Raw genomic sequence first — 15,923 nt, 5'->3', positions numbered from 1 at the left:
GAGACGAGCCACCTACAACTCTGCCTGTGCTTTCAACTCCGGCTTGAACAGGACCCACAGATCCATCAGCTGTGTAAGCCTCCAGGCCCCTCAGGTCCTTCTGAACAGGTATTCAGTCCTGCACATGCGTGTTACACACGGCATTCTCGTGATATCCTCCGTAGTCCTTGTGAGCCCAAATATCCCTCAGAAATGTCCTCCTTATCTCCTTCTTTTGGGGTTTTGGAACCGTCTGCTGCCTTTCTACCTCCTGTCCTTCACTCTACGTAGACACAGGCAGCGTTCACCTCTTTTTTTTAAATCCCTTTGCCAACTTCAAATGATTTTTATTTTTTCTAGTATAGCTGGTTTACAGTGTTTGGTCAATTTTCTAATGTACAGCAAAGAGACCCAGTCAACATGCATATATGCATTCTTTTTCTCCCGTTATCATGTTCCATCGTAAGTGACTAGATACACTTCCCAGGACTACTTAGCAAGGTCTCATTGCCTATCCATTCCAAAGGCGAGAGTTTATCCTGTCAGTTCTTGTTAGTTTATCATTGCTTGAATGGGGCAACTGATTCTTTGAGTTCCTTACGCCACCACTTTCCACGACATCATCAAAGGACTTGTCTTTTCATTGATGTTCGTCAAAGATTATTCAATTACATAGTAAACAAAAAGTGAGGATAAATACCGAGAGGACATTCCCACAGCCATTTTAATGGCAACCCAATTCCTCAAAATAACCACCTAGCCCAAACCAGCTTAAGGAAGCTATTACTTTGTTAAGTCTTTTCAATGTTGCAACCCTTGTTGCTATATGCTTGAAATTATCAATGATCTTCTAAGACGATGTGCATTTAAATTCTGAAAAGTGACCTAATACTAAAAAGTGATCCAGCTTTTTATCTTTCAATTTTTGATGGAGCAATGCAGTAACATAGGTATGGGTCAGAGACACTAACCAAAAAGCATACTGAACATTTCACTATAAAAACATAAACACCCTGGAAATCAACGTAGAAAGTCACAGTCACTTATTAAATACAGAGCAGGATGACACTCAAAGAGGAGGAATTTGCAAGTCTGAAGGATTTAATTCATCACAAACATCAGGTGGTAAAAACTTGAACTGAATCCAACCGTTGAAATAATTTAAGACTATTATGTAAATATTTAAAACATCCATCAAAGATGCACACATATATCAAATTCCATCTCCTCACAGCACAACTGTTCTATGTATCAATCTGAATCCAATCAAGACAGAAACCATACGGTGCTTTGGATAGGGAAAGTTTAAGTTTTCTTTTGGCTATGCCTACAGTATGCACAAACTCCCAGGCCCATGAGCAAATTGGCACCACAGCTGTAACCAGAGCCACAACAGTGCGAATACTGGATCCTTAACCTGCTGAAGCATGAGAGAACCCCCAGGGAAAGTTTAATTTAAATAATTATTCACTTTAACTGGGGACTGAAATAATTATCCACTTCAGGGACTGAAGTAATGAGGGTTTGGCTAGTAAGAAGTGCAGAGAACGCTCAAGGACGTAGAAATAGCAGATATAAGAAACTGCTACTGCCTGCGGGGAGGGTTGAATAGACGCCCATGGGGGGAGGCCCCCTTCTCTGGTCTGAAATCCAGACCTAATTAGAGAAGGCAAAGACTTGGATCACTGAACAACAGAACAGTGGCTGCAATACTGTTTCAGTGGAGTCTGCCAGACACCCACCCCCGAGGGTGCCAGGAAAAGCTGCTGATGGGTTTCTGAGAAAGCTGCTGGGTCCTGAGTGCTGCTCACTTCATGCACTGCAGAAATGAGCTCCTGAAGCAGTAGGCAAGAGCTGCAGGGGCCTGCTGGAGACTAGAGATGGCAGCCAAACTACAAGCCTGTGGAGTGAGTACACAGGCATCAGGAAGGAAAGAAACCCTCTCCTCCTGCAGTGCCTCACTAGTGCCCTCCAATGACAAAGTTTAGCATTGCATCTGTAGGTTAAAAAGGTGGGGGGGGGCACTGGAGCCAAGGTACATTTTCACCGAGAAGGCAAAAAATGAATTTAGAGCAGATAGATAATCCATTCTTAACCAGCACAGCCTGTATGGCAAATAACAAAGCAGTGGGTACCTGTACTCAAAACACGGCACGCAAGCAGGGCCCCATCTTCCATGAGTGTAGGTAGTACTTGTAGCCTTAATCTGCATAGATGACCAAAAACATTCCCTTTAAAATCTGTTAAAGAAACACATACCATAGATGAGACAGGCAAGCAGAAGTTCATCCTGTTCTGAGGCTACTACCAACAACAGGGTGAGAAAGCGGGAATCCTCAGCCCCACTGAAATCCAAGCTGAATGAATTTAATGAGCAAGGGCAAGGGGGCTGCAGGTACCTTTGCTGCTTAAGCACCCACCAGAGAAAGTAAGCTTTCTGCTGTCTTCACGAAAAGTGATGGTTTCACAGCTTAGAGCACAGGCTCCTTCCTCCCCAGAGACTGGGTGAGAGGTGCACTGCCTTCCTTGAGGAATACATCTCCAAGAGATGGCTCCCAGGTCCTTGAGAAAGACAGTTCTATGCTGTTAAACTCTCAGAGTCCGTTAAATGACTTACATCTCAAAGGAGCAGAAAAAAGAATTTACAGTTAAAAGGTTGTTGTTGTTGTTGTTGCTATTTCTTGGGCCGCTCCCGCGGCATATGGAGGTTCCCAGGCCAGGGGTCGAATCGGAGCTGTAGCCACCGGCCTACGCCAGAGCCACAGCAACGCGGGATCCGAGCCGCGTCTGCAACCTACACCACAGCTCATGGCAACGCCGGATTGTTAACCCACTGAGCAAGGGCAGGGACCGAACCCGCAACCTCATGGTTCCTAGTCGGATTCGTTAACCACTGCGCCACGACGGGAACTCCTGGTTAAAAGGTTTTTAAAGTAAATGCTCTACCAAAAGAGAGAATTATGTGGCAGCTATGGATTCACTGTGGTTTTGGTAGAGAAAACCTACAATGGCCAATATCGCCTTCAATACACTTGTGGGTCCATCTGTAGAGTTTTCTAGAAGATTAATTAGATGTATAAGGTTAACCTAAGGAAAATTCCTCCATATATCTGTGACCGTTGATTAAGATCTTAAAAGTAAAAATAATAACAATAAAAGTTCATGTATCTGATGAAAAGTATTCATAGCATCTAATAAGCATTGCTACCTTCTCTATAACCTAAGCCGATCGTTGCTTTGCCCAATGAATTCATCCAGGCCCCCAGTAGTTTGTAATATCAGGTACCACAAGTACATGATGAGCATTTAAAAGGGATTAATGCATCAAACCACAGAAAAATATCATTTTATCACTTTTAGAAAAAAACCAACCAGACCGATGCTATTATTAAAGGCAGGGTTTCATCAAGTCTCATAACACAGTCAGATTTCAGTAACAAAATAGTAAAGTGCGAATCATATCCTTGTGCCTCGAACTTTTCAATCACCAAGTCGGGGTCTCTTAGTTTGGATATTTTTATATGAGTCTGTGTTCCCAATATCTCTTACTAAAGGACAGCAAAGAACGTTGGTTAAATTTTAATGTAGAGCGTAGTTGTGCCAGAGTTGTAGCCAACGGAGCTCTTGTGCCCAGGCACAGATGCTCCCCTCTGGTTCTGCTGCTGCAGCTGACATCATCCCTGTAGGTCCTGGAACGCCCCCGAGCTTGAACGTCTCTTGTTACTGCAGCTGTTACTGGCGTTCAGCTGCCCCACAGAAGCTCTAAGCGCTCAGATGAGCACACAGACATTCTCAGGGGATTCTCACTAGTTACAGTTCTCATGGGATAAGAGGATGGATCGGAATACATTTCCAACTTCACATCCTGGCAGAAGAGTCGTCCCACCGATTTTACATCCCAGCTGGCGACCCGGTTCTCTCGGTGAGTGTCTTCTCCATGAACTCACACCTATGCAAGGCTCATTGTTTTCAATGGCAGCGCATTTTAAAGGTAGTGGAAAGGAAGGTGAATCAGACGATACTCATCCCGCATCTCTCAGTAACGAACTTGGGCATGTCGCCTTTTCCCCTTGGATCCGGGTTTATGTATCAGTAATAGGAGAGATGGAGTAGATGTGGGTCATTTAGAGACAGTGGACACGCAGAGGTAACCTAGTATCATCTTCTCAACTACGTGATGTGAAGAAAACTCCGAACTGACATGCCCCGGTTACTAGTCCCTGGGCAACAGGTGTCAGGCTCCACTGCCTTTACCTACAAAGTAGTAGAACATTACCTGGTTTATTAAAAAAGAAGAGATAGTTTGTGGTTTGGAAAGTTGTCTCTGTGTGTGTGTGTCTGCAGTTTGAGGAGAGCTTATAAAATGTGCGGAGAGGGTCAAACAGGGAAGCCTGCTACTGCCTTGAATAGCTTTGATGTCTGGTCTTGTTGCCACTATAAGTACAACTCATATCTCATCCCTTACATACGGTCTTCTTTTTATCTGAGGATCTAAAGTTTCAACTTTTTATCTTTTGTTTCTTACACTTTAACCTGCCTCCACTGAGGGTATTTTCCTGTTCTTTCACGAAGTTACCAGGCATAAACATCTCTGGTTTGATTAGCACAGAGATAAATTAGGTAAAATGTGTGCCTTTGTTATCTTAGAAGAATTTGTTGATTTATTTATTTATTTAATTGATTCATGTATTTTTTTGGGTCCACATTCATGGCAATATGAAGTTCCCAGGCTGGGGGTCGAATCGGAGCTACAACTGCCAGCCTAGACCACAGCCACAGCAATGCCAGACCTGAGCCATGTCTGCAGTCTACACCACAGCCCACAGCACCACCGGATCCTTAACCCACTGAGGGGGGCCAAGGATCAAATCCAAGTCCTCATGGGTTTGCTAAGCTGAGCCACCATGGGAAGCATTTCTAATTGATTCTTTTTTTTAAGATTTGACGTTATTTTTTTTTTTTTTTGTTACTCTTAGAATATCAAGCATTTTTAACTTAAACTCTTGAAAAGCTGGTTTTCCTATTCCCAGGTTTTCCACCTACCTAGTAAGACTATAAAGGAAGATCTGGTTATTTCTCAGGAGAAGTGAACAAACTGATTTAAATAGTGAAATTTACTGACTCCACTGATGTCCCCCCATCACTGGGAGTCATTTTTCTATCGTAATTATGGTCATGGCACCTGCTCACAGAAACGCCAATCCTCAGTCTTACGGGTTGAACTGAGGGAGGCTGAAAAAGCGTCGTCTCGTGCATTTTTAATCAATTCTTTCCTTAGAACGTTGCCTGCTGTCTGTATTTTTGTGTTTCACTTCCACAAGAGGTCAGGAATGCATCCCTCTTTACAGAAGTTCTCCATAGGTTTTGCCCATGACAAAAATCATAGATAAAATTAAACTTTCGGATGATTTTAAGCTTGCAGAATGATTAATGAAAGAGGAAAAAAAGAATATAACATGATCTTAAGCTTCAGAGTGATTTCTAAAGAGAGAAAGCAAGAAAATTATAAAAATATCAGAAGTCCGGGGTGAGTGTGAATTGAGACAGTATAATCAAATGTATCAGAATTGATTTTCACTGTGACTGATATCAGTTAAATCAAAGAAAGCACCTGGGGCGGGTTGAGCTGCCCTATAGACAGAGTGGCCCAGAGGCAGTCCTGGCTTTTTACATCAGAAGTTTGATTACTATAATCAAAATATTTAACCTCCGGGGTTTATCCCATAGGTCATTTTTTGTATGTTACCATCCTATTCTAATTCATGGTGTCTTTTTATTCAACCAACTTGCTTCTTTTCTTCCCAACTTTCTGTCTTCTCTAAGAGCTGTCAGGATTTGCATCACCTTCTACTCCATTCTGTTTACATATCATTTTGAAAGCTAATGGGTCAGAATTACGAGCTGAGTCAAAGATGCTTCGCCACGACAGACAGAAAGATATCTCCTCCAAATAACTCCCAAGAACCTGTATAAGGGCCTGCACATGGGCGACTCAACCAATTCCTCACTCCTTCCTCTGAGAGTCAATTCTAAGATTTGAGAAGAGGTTATTTTACACATTAACTGGAGAAGATGGCAAGACTGGGAATGGCTCTGCCACTCTGAAGATTCTGAGCTTTAACCAAAATAGACAGGACTATGTATGCAGGTGAGAAACACGCTTTAATATTCCTCATCCACAAATACTCACACTAGTATCTGGAAGAGATATCCAATAATTCTATTCTGATACTTAGTTAAATTGATTTCCAAAGATTCAATGCCATGTGCCCAGCGTTCCATCCATTTTTTCTTTCATGATCTAGAAGAATTCTTTTTCTCTCTCTTTTTAGAGCCACACCTGTGGAATACAGAAGTTCCTCGGCTAGGGGTCTAATCAGCATCTGCAACCTACTCCACAGGTTATGGCAACGCTAGATCCGTAACCCACTGAGGAAGGCCAGGGATCAAATCCATACCCTTACAGACGCCGTGTCGGGTTCTTAACCTGCTGACTCACAACGGGAACGCCACGATCTAGAAGAACTGGTGAAGAGAATTCCCTGCGTCCCCACTCAGGATTTTTCCCTGAAAAGGTATCAGGATCAGTGGTGAGGAACGGATCTGCTAGTCTAATGGGATCCACTAACATGTCCTACCTGAACCCGAAGACAGTGACGCTGGTTGGGATCCCTGGCATGGAGCATGTGCAGTTTTGGATTGGATTTCCCTTCCTTGGGGTGTGCCTGGTGGCCCTGCTGGGGAATAGCTTCTTATTGACCATCATTATGATAGAACCCCGTCTTCACCAGCCCATGTACATTTTCCTGGCAGTTTTGGCAGTGACTGACCTAGGTCTCTGTGCAGCCATTGCTCCCAAGATGTTGGCTCTCTTCTGGTTTGGCTCTTGTACCATGGCCTTTGATGCTTGCTTGGCCCAGCTCTTCTTCATCCATGCCTTGCAGGGCGTGGAGTCTGGCATCCTGTTGGCCATGGCCTTTGACCGCTACGTTGCCATCTGTGATCCTCTGAGGCACACGTCCATCCTCACGCCTCTCTTCCTAGTCCGGATGGTACTGATGGTGGCCGTCCGAGCCACGGCGCTTGTTGGGGTTTTGCCCATTCTGCTCAAGCGACTGCAGCTTTTCCAGTCTGCGGTGATTGCCCATTCCTACTGTGAGCACATGGCTGTGGTCAAGCTGGCTGCAGAAGACGTCCATGTCAACAAATCCTACGGGCTCTTTGTGGCTTTTGCGATTCTAGGTTTGGACATGATCTTTGTCTTCATCTCCTACATTCTGATTTTACGCGCTGTTTTCCTTCTTCCCCAGAAGAGAGCGCGTCTCAAAGCCCTCAACACCTGCACCGCCCATATTGTCATCTTTCTGGAATTTTATATCCTTGCCTTTTTTTCCTTCTTCAGCCACCGTTTCGGACAGGTACCACCCTGTGCCCATATTCTCTTGTCTACCATCTATCTGCTTGTGCCCCCTGCCCTTAACCCCATTGTCTATGGGGTGAAGACCAAGGAGGTCTGCAGGCGGGTTGCTCGATGTGTGTTCTGAAGCATGAGGCCTGGGAGTAATGCGACATAACATGACACAGGAAAAAAATACAGTCACCTGTTTAAGATGGACACTCGTTATGTGACGTCTGTCACGGTGAGATGTTTCCCACGACCATGCTCTCCCCTAAAGGAGTCACGTTCCCAAAGCAAGAGCAATCCGAATATGACGTGAACTCGGATGAAAAGTATCTCATAACTTCCTATCACTCTTATTTTCTTCCTTTACCTTCTGCCTGCCTTCCATCAGTCCTTCCTTGTTTTCCACCTCCTTCCTTGGGTACACATCCGCCGTGTCCTTCTGCCAGACCAGGAGTCAGTCTATCCTTTGGATGTGTTACAGCGACAAAGACAAAGCCGTGATTTAAAAAGAATAAATGTAATTTAACTCTATTCAGGCCGTGTTAAGAACACAGTATTTAAGTTCACATGTGAGCCACAGCTAATGTAAGTTTTAGAGTCAGAGAAGATCTCATGGAGAAGGTCGTGACAAATACGAGATTTGAACAACGTATTGACCTAAGATGCTAGAATGGTATTAACCATAACTCTGAGGTTTTAAAACGCTACCATAACTCGTGTAGATGTACCGAGTATGTGCAGATATACGTGAATTTCACTTCCTTAAGTATTGGATTCATGAAAAGCAGGCTCGTTTGTATCTTCCTCAGTTACAAAATACATAGATCATTCTGCTATAGGAAATTATGTATTAATGTCTCAATAATACGACACTGGATTTTACTTAACTGCACAAAAATAGCTCTTGTATTTGGAAACTGGACAATGCAGCTCTTCAGAGTTGCCACTGACTAGCATGGCTTGTCACGGTCTTGGAAGAAGTTTACTCTCCGTGCACTGCTGCAACTCACTATGAACTTTTTCCCCCCAAAAAAGTCATTAGAAGACACGTTGACGAATTTTGAGATGTTGTCCATTAATGCAAGCATGTTCTCCGTGACGTATGCGAAACAGCTTCTTTGCTCCCACTCTTACTTTTCTTAGCTCAAAAGCAGCTCACAAGCTCACTAGTGAAGAAAATCCACGAATCTGAAGTTTAGCCATCTATCCTTATCTCGTGTGCACCTCAGCCCTTCCCATCCGGGGCGTCTACAGCTGGGGAGGACACACACCACTCTCACTACCACCGCACTGACACCAGTTATCTCAACTCGGGTTTCATTCACCGCAGTTGTCTCCCTCCCCCGATGATGGAGCTAATGACCTCGACTATTTTTTAGAGTAGGGAGAGAAGACGAAAGCTTGCCTTCCGATGGCCTCAATCTATAAACAGATAAGTAGGACATAAGCATGTCCTATCAAGGGCTCTCCCAGAAGCAAACCAAAGCAAGAATTTTAGGGTATGCGGTATATTTGGGAATTGATCCAAGAAAAAACTTGTGAAGAAGTGAGCGAGTAAGGTGGCGAAGAGAAGGTGCCAATAAAGTGCTCGTAGCTGAGCAGATTCCTGCTATAGACTACCAGGGCTTTTTCTGCTTAGGGCTACTGGAAAACACGTGAGAAGCACGTTTCCACGTCGTCCCAGTGGGCGGCTCGAAACATGGGTTATTTACCCGCCACCTCTACCTCTCCGTACGGGAATCACATGGCAGCTGTAAGCACCACCGGCTGGGTTGAGGCAGAGGCATCAGGAACAATGGTCAGCAAGGAATTTATTTGCATTACCTCTAAGGAGAGCCACTATCTGTTCAGAGCATACAGAGTGGAAAGACACCACATTCTAAAGAATGTCACTGGCAGATGCTATAGTTATTCTCCATAGGTGGGAATATAAACCGATGAATGAATGGTTTGGGGGAGCGTTTAATTAGTGCAAATATAGGAGTGCTTCTTCTATGACTTAGCGTTCCACATCTGTGCACAATTCACCTCTCCTTCTGGTTGAGTACCTGGGACGGATTGAGAGTCTTTTCACAACGAAGCAGGGGCCTTACAAGAAGCTAACCTCTTAAGTGAAGGAAAGAAATGGCTGCCATGCAGAATAAGGTATGTTGTCTTGCAAGGGAAGAGATGTGGTGTGTGTTCTGGCTCTTATCCGGCCCTATAAATCTCTGTATACATAAGTGAAAATGTCTCTGGCTCCCTTGGACTCTTCCGAGGGGAAAAACGATTCACGAAATTGAGAGGAGACTATATAGACCTGAGAGCTCATGTGCGAGCGTTGAAAATAACCACTGGGAAGATGTTCGGGAACACACCGTAGATCCTCAGAGAGGGTTTAACAGTGGGTTTGCATAGATGCAGCTGAAATGAACATCAGATGTGTCTGCATGTGGCCATGTTCCTGGGAATGCGCACCTGTCTCAGGTGAGGTGCATGGATGTGTCTAAAGTGAGCGTGACATCGTATCACAGAGAGAAAAGCTTACAGACAAGTTAGATGATTGGAAGTATGCGTCTAGAGGAAAACGTATGCACATCTGTAAATGTTGATGTGAAATAAATACCACCTGTGCGATGGTCCAGGCAGCCTCGAGGGTCCCCAAATTATGAACATTGGGGCTGGGAAGATGTGTGTACTTTACACGTATCGGTCCCTTGGTTTACGAGTTGGTGTTTCATAACATTTGAAAACAAAACAAAACTAAGCCAAGGGTTGAACCCTGCTTATGTGAGGTCAGAAGTTCAATTTGGGGGAGTGGCTTTGGCTCTTAAAGAAACACGGATGTAAGAATAATGGCAAAGCATGCAGATTAATAATACAGTGCAGACCGTAGGTGGGCAGAGGTCAAAGAAACCTGAAGTGTGCGGCAGAGATAGGCTGGTTGGTGTGATCTGAGGGAGGCATTAAGAAAACAAACTGGAGAAAGAGTCTTTTGAGGTGGGAGAAGGTTGACTGAGAAAAATCAGAGGGATATGCCTCTCAAGTAGCACAGAAAATGAGTTAAAGGACCAAGAAAGTAATTTCTTTGCAAATAAAGCAGTTAGGTTTGGCTAGACGGATGCTACTGAGTAATTTAGTGAAAGCAAAGCATCTTGCAAGGGAGACGGATGTCAAGTCATGCAATAACCTGAAGGTCATGCCACTGCAGTTAAGGCTTTATCTTGAGGACAAGCTGTTGAAGACATGAGGTGGGTGAAACGAGAGAGCTGTTTACAAAGGACCACTCCAGCTGCCCTGTTAAGAAAAACTTTGACTATGAGAGAGACTGAATATGGGAAGGTGAGTTACGAAAAGCTTGCAGTACAGCGATTGAAAGTGACGAAAGCATAAGGTAGAAAAAAGCAGAAATGCGCAGAGAAATCTCAGTCACTGATTAGATAAAGAGAAGGATATACCATGAAGTAATTGAAAGGCTTTGAAATTAATTTAACTTGAGTCAATGCACAAAAATGGGTGCTACAGAAGGACAGTCTAGCTGGCAAGGAGATTAGGAGTTTATTTGGAAAGACTTAAGTTTATGGTGCATATGAAGAATGGTTCACAGGCTGCTGCAATGTTTTCTGGAACCCAGACACAACTCATGGTTTTAAGATACAGATTTTGGTGTCTTGAATCTGTAAAAACATATGAGGTCGGATAAAGAAAAAAGTGAAGCTAGAGTAAAAATAGCTTCCTTGGGTCTTTTTTAAATTAGTTTTTAACATTATACAAGAGGCATGTGTACACGATCGTATTTCAACTTCTGTATAAGATAGAGTGCGTTCACCACCAACAGTTTAGTTTCTGTCCGTCAACAGACACTGACTCCACGCCCGTTCTGCCCTCCACCCATCCTTCTACCTTCCGGGAGCCCCTCCTCTCTTCTCTGCATTTCTATTTGCTTCTGTTTGGTTTGGTTTGTTCATTTTATTTATTAATTTATTTATCTCTGTTCCTCATGTAAGTAGAATAATATGGTAACAGGGTGCCTGTCTCTCTCCTTCTGACTTACTTCACTTGGCATAATTCCCCCACGGCCCATCTCCGTTGTCACAGACAGAGCTCATCCTTTACAATGGCTGAAGAGAACGGAATGGCATATATATATATATATATATATAAATATATATCACATCTGTATTCATTTGTTGATGACCACTTAAGTTGCCTCCGCATCTTGGCTACTGGAAATAATTCTGTGATGAACAGGGGGTGCATCCATTTTTTATTTTTATTTAATTAATTAATTAGTTTGTTTTTACGTTCATACCTGAGGCCCATGTAGGTTCCCAGGCTAATGAGGACGAATCGGAGCGGTAGCTGCTGGCCTCTGCCGGAGCCACAGCAACGGGGGATCCAAGCCACATCTGCGACCTACATGGGAGCTCACAGCAAACCCGGACACTTACCCCACGGAGGAGGGCCAGAGCTCAAACCCACGTCCTCATGGATACTAGTTAGGTTCCTTACCACTGAGCCACGAGGGGAACACTGGCATATGGTTTTTAAATTATTGTTTTTGTATAGATACCCAGACTAGCTGGCTCTCGTTCAGATGGCCAAGAGGCACATGAGAGGATGGTCAACACCACTAATTTATGGAAAATGCAAATCAAAACCACAGTGAGATATCAACACACACCCACCAGGATGGCTATCACAAATACAAGCAAAACAAGAGCTGGCAAGGGTGCGGAGAAAAGGGAACCCTCATACACGGTTGGTGGGGATGGAAACTGGTGCAATTGCTGTGGAGATGGAGGTTCCTCAGAAAAGTCTTTTTTGCTGTTTAGCGGTTTTTTGCCTTTCTGTTGTTTTTGCTGTTGTTCCATTTGTAAAACATTTACCTATCCAGTCCAGTCTACTGTATATTGGTTCCATATTCTGATACTAAGGTAACACTCTAAAGATGATTCATCTCTATTAAAACCCTTCTGAGACAAAATGAGCTCTTTATTCATTGATACATCATGAGTATTTATACATGGTTCTTCCCATTAGGGATATTTTCAATGATATAGAATTCTGTGTTGGGGAAATATCTGAAACATCAATGTGGAAGAAAAATCGTTAGAGCAACAAACATCTTTGGATAATCATGTTTGCCCACAGGGCTTGAGATACACGCTTAAATTCCTTTTCACCTCACTTGAAAATATGTGCTTCCAATTTATCTGATATGATGTGATTAGTTGGATAAGCAATAAAATTAACACCAAAATGCCCTTCCACTTTATTAATTGTAGAAGCATGTGGGGAGGGTTCTGAGCATGCGAATTTCATAACAATTACATCTTGATGGAAATAACATACTCCAGTTACAATATCCACATTGCACCACTCGCTTACCTTAGTTATTCCTTTCCCCACAAAGCCTCCATTCTTGCGGGAATTATCTCTACCTCCAACTCACCATGATTCACCGCTTCATATCCCAGATCTCCTGTCCACCTCAAGTACCAACCTCACTCACTATGACAGTGAAAGGTCCGTAGCACCCACTCCCGCATTTGCTTGGTCCGGGCCCCATAAATTAAAGGGTTGACCATGGGAGGCACCAAGAAGTAGAGATTGTCAATGATAATCTGCAGATAGGGAGCCATACGGTAGCCTAAGATCTGGGCCAAGACAGAAAAGACAACAGGAGAATAAAAGAGAGCAATGACACAAAGATGAGAGCCACATGTGCTGAGGGCTTTGCCCCGTGCCTCCCAAGAGGGTCTCCGGCAGACGGCACGAAGGATCAGCCCATATGACAGAATGATGAAAAACAGATCAAATCCCACAGATGCTACAAGAACCATAAGGCCGTAGGCGATGTGATCAGAGACGTCTCCGCAGGCTATCTGCACCACAGCCATGTAGGCGCAATAAGAGTAAGCAACGACGTGAGTTTGGAAACGTCCCAGTCTTTTTGCCAGGATGGGTGCTGGCGTCAGCACCGCCACTGCCCTGGCTACGACGGCCAGGACTATCTTCACAAGCACATTGTTAGAAAGGACGGTTGTATATCTCAGAGGGTGCCAGATAGCCACAAATCTGTCAAAAGCCATAGCCAGGAGGGTCCCAGACTCCATGACATAAAATAAAGGGATGAAAAACATCTGCGTGAGGCAGGCACTGAAGCTGATTTCCTTGGCATTCATCCAGAAGATACCCAGCATGCGGGGCACCGTGACCGTGACCAGAGACAGGTCAACAGCCGACAGCACGGCCAACAAGAGAAACATGGGCTCCTGAAGACTCTTCTCCATCTGGACGATGCACAAGATGGTGGCATTGCCAATGACTGCAATGACAAACACCAAGAAAAAAGGCACAGAGAACCAGCCCTGGGAAGAGTCCAGGCCAGGAATTCCAGCCAGGACAAACACCAAGGGCTGAGGGATGGAGGTGTTGCAAGAGGACATCCCTAACCTGAGCTCTTCGAGGTCTGGTTCCTACGGAGAAAGAAACGAGGGGCATCTGGAAATCACGGCATCTTTTGGAGCAAAGATGCTGCCTATTAGAGTAGCCTGTGGTCACAATCATATTTTACCAACTGGTGATCAAATGAATGCTGCAGCTAACGGGGACGAGGAGGGTGATATCCGACCTTCTCTGCAGGAGGGAGAAGCAGTCTCAAGGATACATGCTCAATAAAGACATGTAATACCATTGTTTACATGCTCCCTCAGGCCTGACCCCATTTAATATGCAATGTATGCCGTCCTGTGGGGTTTTTTTCCCAGAGAGCAGAACCCGGCAGGAGAGCCAAAATTTCAAAATTACAGGCATGGAGTGGGGAGGTGGACAATCTGGAAAGCAGAATTTTCACTCAAACTGAAGAATGTGGAGTTCCCGTCGTGGCGCAGTGGTTAACGAATCCGACTGGGAACCATGAGGTTGCGGGTTCGGTCCCTGCCCTTGCTCATGTGGGTTAACGATCCGGCGTTGCCGTGAGCTGTGGTGTAGGTCGCAGACGCGGCTCGGATCCCTCGTTGATGTGGGTCTGGCGTAGGCCGGTGGCTACAGCTCCGATTCGACCCCTAGCCTGGGAACCTCCATATGCCGCGGGAGCGGCCCAAGAAATAGCAAAAAGAAAAAAAAAATGAAGAATGTGAATTTCATCATCCCAGGGTCCTCTGCTCTTGAGAGTGGCCTTGGCGCTCTGGGCTACTGCTCTGGAATGTTTGCTGATTTTGACAAATAACCTAGGAAATCTGCTGATCCTATACCTAAAAAGCATGAATGTATTCTGGAGAAATAACTGATATTTTGAATGACAAAGGTAGAATCCAAAAACAATGCCTACATAGATAAGAATTTAGTATTAAATTTCTAGATTAGTCCCTGAAATGTGGCTGGGAAGTGGATGAAGGTAAATTGATGGTCTTTTGTAAATAGGTGTATTTGTATGGTTTTGTATGGGGAGTATAATTTAGAGGTTAATGGTAACACATATTTCTATACAAATCAGAATATTGTGGAGTTCCCATCGTGGCACAGCGGAAAAAAATCCGACTAGGAACCATGAGGTTGTAGGTTCAATCCCTGGCCTTGCTCAGTGGGTTAAGGATCTGGCGTTGCTGTGAGCTATGGTGTAGGGCACAGACGCGGCTCAGATCCTGAGCTGCTATTGCTGTGGTGGAGGCTGGCAGCTGTAGCTCCAATTCAACCCTTAGCCTGGGAACCTCCATATGCCACATGAGCAGCCCTAACAGGCCAAAAAAAAAAACACAGAGTATTGTTATTTGTTAAATATTTTTACCTGCATAACTATTTTGAATGGAAATACATATTTAGAAATTACTTGACGGCAGCTATAGATTAAAGAGTATATCATACTAAATTTCACTATTAAGGTCTAGATTCCACATTTTATTAGAAGTAATTCAATTCAATAATATTTGTAAAAGGCAATCACAGAAAAAAAGAAACTCCAATAAAAGTTTAAAATAAAGGGATGGGAAAAAATAACACAAAGTTGCTTTAAAAATATAGCCACAGTAGTATTTTTTAGGCATATATTTAAATCATATGTGTGTATATATATATATTTTTTGTCTTTTTTAGGGCTGCACATGCAGCATATGGAAGTCCCCAGGCTAGGGGTCCAATTGGAGCTGTAGCTGCCAGCCTACACCACAGCCGCAGCCACAGCAACGCCAGAACCAAGACGCATCTGCGACCTACACCACAGCTCACAGCAGCACCGGATCCCCAACCCACTGAGCGAGGCCAGGGGTTGAACCCGCTGAGCCACAAAAGGAACTCCTGTATTTTTATTTAAGATTTCCATTTTAACTTTTTTTAACCTTGGAGTATAGCTGATTTACCGTGCTGGATCAATTTCTGTTGTGAACCGCAGTGCCCCAGTCATATGCACACTCCCCTTCTCAGCTCTACTCCAAAGAAAACTGGATATAGTTCCCTGTGCTGTAGAGTAAGACCTCATTGCCTGTCCACTCTAAAGGCAACAGCTTGCATCTACAAACCCCAAACTCCCCGTCCATCCCACCCATTCCCTGTCCCTTTA

The 15,923-nt window shown here is 44.1% G+C and overlaps 1 protein-coding gene and 1 pseudogene across 1 annotated transcript; one reads left to right on the top strand and one right to left on the bottom strand.

Moving 5' to 3' along the window:
- Nucleotides 1-6,663: 6,663 nt before the first annotated feature.
- LOC125111434 (olfactory receptor 52A5-like) lies at nucleotides 6,664-7,523 on the top strand (annotated as a pseudogene).
- A 5,276-nt stretch (nucleotides 7,524-12,799) lies between these two features.
- LOC125110585 (olfactory receptor 52B2-like) lies at nucleotides 12,800-13,815 on the bottom strand. Its single transcript, XM_047751939.1, has one exon. It carries the CDS (start codon nucleotides 13,813-13,815, stop codon nucleotides 12,871-12,873), a length of 945 nt encoding a protein of 314 aa, XP_047607895.1. The 3' UTR covers nucleotides 12,800-12,870.
- Nucleotides 13,816-15,923: the final 2,108 nt, after the last annotated feature.

The sequence above is a fragment of the Phacochoerus africanus genome, chromosome 11 (assembly GCF_016906955.1).
Source record: "Phacochoerus africanus isolate WHEZ1 chromosome 11, ROS_Pafr_v1, whole genome shotgun sequence".
Classification (NCBI taxonomy): Eukaryota; Metazoa; Chordata; class Mammalia; order Artiodactyla; family Suidae; genus Phacochoerus; species Phacochoerus africanus.
The sequence above is the reverse complement of the archived record's forward strand: the minus strand, read 5'-3'. Positions and strand labels throughout refer to the sequence as shown.

Bases quoted from the DNA above. Each gene is read 5' to 3' on its own strand.
- LOC125110585 (XM_047751939.1), bottom strand. From the start codon at position 13,815: ATGTCCTCTTGCAACACCTCCATCCCTCAGCCCTTGGTGTTTGTCCTG.